The sequence below is a fragment of the Rhineura floridana genome, chromosome 4, assembly GCF_030035675.1.
Source record: "Rhineura floridana isolate rRhiFlo1 chromosome 4, rRhiFlo1.hap2, whole genome shotgun sequence".
NCBI lineage: Eukaryota > Metazoa > Chordata > Lepidosauria > Squamata > Rhineuridae > Rhineura > Rhineura floridana.
This window is the reverse complement of record NC_084483.1, coordinates 133,166,391-133,173,146: the sequence shown is the minus strand read 5'-3', so window position 1 is coordinate 133,173,146 and position 6,756 is coordinate 133,166,391. Positions and strand designations below refer to the sequence as shown.

At 41.4% G+C, this 6,756-nt stretch overlaps 1 protein-coding gene across 2 annotated transcripts in view; it reads left to right on the top strand.

The window, feature by feature from the left end:
- The window catches only part of URB2 (URB2 ribosome biogenesis homolog), a 33,490-nt gene that overhangs the window by 731 nt on the left and 26,003 nt on the right, over window positions 1-6,756 (top strand). The window contains exons 1-3 of one of the 2 annotated variants that reach the window (XM_061624477.1): window positions 8-110; window positions 3,173-3,309; window positions 5,845-6,021. In XM_061624477.1, the coding sequence (XP_061480461.1) occupies window positions 3,184-3,309; window positions 5,845-6,021 (303 nt within the window). In that variant the 5' untranslated portion in view covers window positions 8-110; window positions 3,173-3,183. Of the gene's footprint in view, window positions 1-7; window positions 111-3,172; window positions 3,310-5,844; window positions 6,022-6,756 lie in introns of those variants that run through there. The other variant, XM_061624476.1, reaches the window with a different exon arrangement.

Genomic DNA, 6,756 nt, shown 5'->3' with positions numbered 1-6,756 from the left:
GAGGGCCTTTTGGTGTAATCGATGGATGGTCCAGATGTGTGTGGTGTGTGAATTAACGGAGACGACAGGACAGGAATAAACCTACGGCTGATACTATAGCCCGATCCTATGTGTGTTTTTCCATAATCGAGTCTCATCAGTTCAATGAGTTCTTCTTCTTCTTATTATTATTATTAAACATAATTTTTATTATTAGCAATACTATAAAGTGCAAAGGGCAAGGGAAGAGGTACAGATCAGGTTATAATAGCGATCGCAAGTTACATGTATTTTCGCCCACAGCAATATTTTATGAATAATAGTCTGCAACTATTATTGAACGGGCTTTACTGTCAAGTAAGTATGTAACCTTAATAGCCATGAGACTCTTGATTATGAGGGATCTGTATCAAAACACTTAATTTCTTTTAACTGAGAGGTTGCAAACCTCAAGCTTCCTTAGAAGTCCTATCATCAGCTTTGAAACTCCTGCACCTTGATTCTTAATGCAGCATGGGCAGGATTTGGCTGCTCGGTGGTGATGGGAAGGCACTCATGTTCAAGGGCCAAATCTGCACTGAAGCCCTGATGTTAATATTGCCCCAGGGGTGGGTGTTTATGAACCAGGTGCAGAGAACCTTTGGCCCTCCAGTAGCTGATGAACTACAGATCTCATGATCCCTGGCCTTGACCATGCTTGCTGGGACTGATGGGAGTTACAGCTCAGCAATATCTGGAGGACCAAAGTTTTCTCACATAGGAGCATAGGAAGCTGTCTTATATTGAGTCAGGTCATTGGTTCATCTAGCTTAGTATTGTCTACAATTGCTGGCAGCAGCTCTCCAGGATTTCAGGCAGGAGTCTCTCCTAGTCCTGTCTGGAGATGATAGGGATTGAACTTGGGACCTAGATGTTCTACCACCGAGCTGCATCTGCTGTATGTACAGCTGCAGTTGCTAAATGAGCTCCTGTGAAAACTATAAAAAGTCTCAGACCTGTTTGGAGTGTTGCCTCTGTGAGTTTGGAAAATGCACAGCAATCTTGCTAGGGTTGAAGTTTCTATGTTTGGAGAAGATACTGCCTTTAGTGACCAAGAGATTCAAATCTGCTCATTTGAACTCAAAAATTCCTACGTATGAGAGTAATTGGCTGCTGGAGTGAGAATGAAACTGGACATGCAGAGTAAAAGCAAACTCTGGTGCATGCTCCTGAATGTGGGGGTGAGATGTTTTGTCAGCCTGAGCAGTGCTTGAGGGCAGCACTTGCTGACTGCATCTTCCTGCATTATTTTGGACTAAGGCTTAGGAACTGTCTGTACAGCAGTGTTCCACGCTCCTGATTTAGTACTAAATTAGAAATATAGGAAGAAGAATCTTGAAAAAGAATGGGAATACCTCATGGTGATGCACCATGTTTAGTGCGGGCTGTGCTGTCATTGCTGCTTTCATTGTTCTCAATTGCAGTGAAAATGGGGGTGTGAGGTTGCAGGCTGTCATAGACTGACACTGTAGGTGTTATATGGCTTGCTGGGATCAAATGTGCAGAGTGAGCCAATTTGTTTCTCTAAAACTACATAGGCCCCCTTATACTATGATCTTGCTAAGTTTAGGGAGATTCTTCAAATTATCCTCCCGCAAGAGCTAGTGATGGCCACCACTTGGATGGCTTTAAAAGAGGATTAGGGAAATTCATGAGAGGATAAGGCTACTAGCCGTAATGGCTATGTGCTCTGTGATGTTCCTGTATTAATGTATATATGGTAAGTGCTGTTTGTATAGAAGATATGTGGTAAGTGGAATGAAAGAGGAGGGGGGAGTAAATGAGCAGTAGAATGCTGGATGATTGGCTGAGTGTTAGAATGGCTGAGCGTATAAAAGGAAGAATGACAGTTGAATCTGGGTGGACGTTAGTGGGTTGTTTGAGAGGTGTTTGGTGGGGTTTTTGAGAGGAGATTGTGTGGAGAGTTGGTGGATGTGGGGAGAGTGTGGAGTTCGGATTAATACTAAGACAAGTATCACAGGAATAGATGAAACCATATGCTTATGTGACTTTATAAAGTAATCTTGTTATTTCTAATATTTAATAAACACTATTTTGGTTTACCGGAGGCCTGATCCTTGGCTGGGGAATATACAGACCAGAGGGGAGGGCAAGGTACTTACCAAGGCTGAAGGGAAACTGTAACAATTGGTGGCAGCGGTGAAGGGAAGAATATAACACCACAAGTATCCAGAGCAAACCAGAATTATATGCATTCTATATAGATCAAAGGGATTGGGACAGCTTAAGCACGCAGTCACAGAGGTAACCTGATTGAGAGAGACTCAGGCAGAGTCTCTGGGAATACTGGTTATAGGACGTGACTGGTGGTGCTGTCTAGCAGGGGGATCTGGTGAGATCTGTGCTAGAGCGGAGAGAGAAACCATAAAAAAGGACAGTCCGGACTGGTGGAGTCCCTGGTGGTGCCTAGTGACAGGCAGTAGCCACGAGCAGGTAGGAACCTGACAGGGAGAGCCAGGGAAGGGCGTCACATGCTCCCCCTACGGTTAGAGGCTGCATGCCTCTAAGTGGCAGTTGCTAAGAATCACAGGTGTGGTTCTGCTTGTGGGCTTCCCTTGGACATCTGGTTGGTCGCTCTGAAAACTGAGTGCTGGATTAGATGGTCTCTTACTAGTTCGTTTGTTAATCCTCTTGTTCTGTTGGTATGCTTATAAGGTTGTGGTCTAAGCCTCTTTTAATGCAGCGTCAATGTCCCCTCTTTTTTTCATTGGCAGTTGCTCTTGTTAGTTCCAAGTTTAACTCCATGATGATGATAATTAGCATTTATACAGAACCTTTTGAGTGTTCAGAGTACTTGACATACATTATCTCAGTAATTCTTACAACAATCCTTTAAGGTAGATCATTGTTATTTATTTTTATTCTAATACTACAGTTTGCAGGAGGGGGGCCTTGAGGCAGCCTTGCCTAAGCACACCTAAGTGAGCTCACAGAAGAAAGTGACTTGAAATAGGGACTTTATAGATTACAGCTCACACTCTTAACTCCTACATTAGCTCTTTGTCGATACCACAAACCAGAATGGATACCCAGAACGGTTTTAAGGAAGTGCTCCTGTGATAAGAATAATTGTGGATTTGTAGCACAATTAAAACATATTTCAAATGAACCTCCTAAATTTATTTTATTTTAGATATTATCTCCATGGCTGCAATTTACTCTGGCATTCATCGGAAGTTAAAAAGTACAAAGACACCATGGGAAGACAAACTCAAGCTGGCTCAGTTTGCATGGATTTCTCATCAATGCTTTCTTCCAAACAAAGAACAAGTAATGTATTTTCCTAAATGTTTTTCCTCAAATGTTGTTCCATATTGTTTTTGTATTTGGAAGACTTGAGCCAATAGAGATAATGTTATTCAGGCCGTTTTTTTCAGTTCTAGTTAATATCCAGCTCCATCTGAAAGTGGCTGGGGAATACTTTACATGGAGGATTATGCTGTCAATGGCTACTCTGCCTCCACAGTCGGAGGCAGCATGCTTCTGAATACCATTTGCTGGAAGCCATAGCAGGGGAGAGTGCTGTTGCACTGAGGTCCTATATGCAGACTTCCCGTAGGCATCTGGTTGGCCACTGTGAGAACAAGATGCTGGACTAGATGGGTCTTTCATCTGATCCAGCAAGCTGTTCTTATGTTTTTACTTTGGTATTTGAGCAATTATTTGCATGAAACAAATTTCATATTGCTCTGTTTTTTGTACGAGGCTGTTTATATGATAAGAAGACAATTTTTACTACTGTCCTCTAAATGCTTGTATTCTTTAAGGAGACATGGGTTTCCATAAATAACTAGTACTGTTTTCACTAGCTTTTGTAGGAACTCTACTGTCTTGTTTTTCCTAAAAATGTTTCTTACATAACAGGATGGAGGCCAGATTGTTATACAATAGTATTCTCTATTCAGAACAATTGCACTTGGATTAGTGTCTAAATGCATTGATTGCTATTTTATTTCTTCAAAGCCTCAGTTGAGCCACTGTTAAGCACTTCTAATGGTACTATTAGTGTCGGGAGAGAGTTAAGCACATGCTGATCTGTCTTGCACTGAAATTAGTGGGACTTAAGTGCTTTACTGCTGCTGAATGCCTAAGACATCAGGATCTCTGAACCCTCGTAGATGTCTTATAAATAGTCACCTGAAACAATTATTATGACAATGACTGCATCACAGTGGCTTGGATTCATTACATATATTAATAAGCAAAGAGGAAGAATTTCATCACTGGGAAGTCATGGTTCTTTATGGATAGACCTCTTGGATTAAGTGTCACATTTAAAGTAGAACTAGTGTTGAGAGACAAAGCTGCATTGAGCTATTGAGAGCCATCCAATCATTCATTTAGCAATCATTCCATAGTTATGGAACAAAATAAACAATAACTGGTATAACATACCAAACATTTATGTTGGGGGTTGGGATGCCTCTTTTTATTCTATGATTATAAACATTCTAAACTATAAAAATAAAATTTAAAAATTACATAGTTACTTGCCTGCTCACCTGTAGTGAGTGAGACTTAACTTTGGCTGACAGCAGGGGAGGTTTTTTTAAATTTTGGATGAGAGTTGATCTCTTTTTCTTCCCAGGCTGTCATATACCACAAACAACTAATAGCAGTATGTGTAGGCAGGCAGGCAGGCAGGCAATCTGTTACATTTATTTGCAAGGCTGAATGATGCCACTCTACCTTACAATAGTATACCGCAGCCTGGCTTGCACAGCATGCTAAGCCAAATCATGGATTAACGTGAACATGCAGGCTTCCAGAGAGGATCTTACAACCTCTTTGCTCCTCACTGATCTTTATTGCTGCCATGTCATGCTGAGCTAAGCTCAGGTTTGGCTTAGCGTGTTGTATGAACCTGGGCGCATGGTTAAACTCTCTCCAAACTAATCACAAGCTACAACCAAGACCAGCTACACGGCAGCTAAACCTTGGTTTACCCGACTGTGATGCAGCAACAAAAAGGATCAGGGTGAAGCAAGCAGCTGCGAGCGTCTCTTCAAGAGTATGCATGTTCATGCTAAATCATGGCTTAGCTTAATATGATGTGCAAAGCAGGGTACTACACCTTAACTGAAACCTGCTGCTGATAAAACATGTGTATATTTTCAATTAGATGTATATTTGGCCTTTCCATTGATGCCTTTAGAAGCCCTCTGCTGATGATCAAAGAATGTTGCATGGGTGGGTGAAGGGCAGGACTGGCCAATCAGAACTCCCACATCGCTGAGTTGTCCCTTGTGGGGAAAGGAGATGTTTACCAGGAAATTTAAATTCAGACCTTAATCCAATTGGTGGAAGCCTTCTTTATTTCTTTGCTAGAGTTAATTAATAGCTGAATAATGGTAAATGTTTTGAGGACTAATTAGGGTCGCGTTCAGGTTGTAGACAATGTGAAGGTTCAAAGTCCTACATGGCTGCTGCTAAGGAAGGAGGTTTGGCTTATACCACTATGGTTTCCTCTGATTCCTTGGCATTTGTACCATGCTTGTTACCCAGAGCAAAGCAAAAGCAGACATGCAGTTCCAGGGCATGTGCAGAGCTCCAGTTGAACTGAGCTTCTCAATAATATTCTCAAACCCAATATGAAATTGCATTGATTTTTATGTAATATATATGTTTCCATCCCTCAAACGTGGAGCAGCTTGCACACAGACTTACTAGCCAGTCTTCCATCCAGGTAGTGTACAGACTTTCACTGTAGAACTGCATAATGTGCCCTCAAACCTCTTTCTCCTTCCCCCTGTTTTGCTATCTAAAATAGCTACTATTAATTTATAAATATATTTGGGAACACAGGTCTTGCTGGATTGGGTGTGCCATACCCTGGTTTCATGTTACAACAATAAACTTGAATTGCCAGATGATGTTATTGAGAAGCTTTGGATATACCTGGACAACATCCTTCATAGCAGGAGACTACAGAGTTTCTTCAAGGATGGGAAGACAATCACCCTACGTTTTTCAATTGCACAGGTAACTTGATTGACAGGGCAGTATAACCCTGTTTCTCAGTGGGTAGCATACAGGTCGTACTGGGCCAAGTTTTTCTGACTATCCCACTGAGCCTCTGCCTTTTCCCCTTCCATCATTTCCCCTGTATTTTTCTCTGCTAACTTCTGTTTCCTGTTTGCCCCCTGGCAGCTATGTTCCTCTTAATATTGTAAATGTGTTGATTGCCAGATGTGCATGTGTTGGCAGCTGTTTGTATGCACTTCATATATATGTGACTGTGAGGTATAACAAGGTGTGGTGATCCTCGCAGAGGCCCTGGCAGAAGTTTCATAGGAGCGGTACAGTTTGGCAGGTTATCTGGTTGACCCCACGTGTCCGGCTGTTGAACTGAATGTCACTTTTGTAGGAGATATTTGTGTCTATACTATATTTTTTATTAACATTTGTTTTCATCCATAAGTTAGATGCTAGCTGAGAATGGGAATCGATGTAAAATATATCACAAACCAAGGTTTTTGTGCTTTGCTACCTCAAGAATAACAGACTCATCTGGCTAAAATTGTTCAGAGCCTGAATTTGCTCATTTTTATTCAGAAGTAAATCCCACTAAATACAACTGAGTTTAACTCTCAAATAAGTAGTCTTAGGATTTTTGTCTTAGAACAATCCTAACCCCACTTACCTAGAAGCAAGTCCCATTGAAGACTATAGGGCTTACTTCTGAGTAGACATGGTTAGGATTGAGCTCTTAGTATT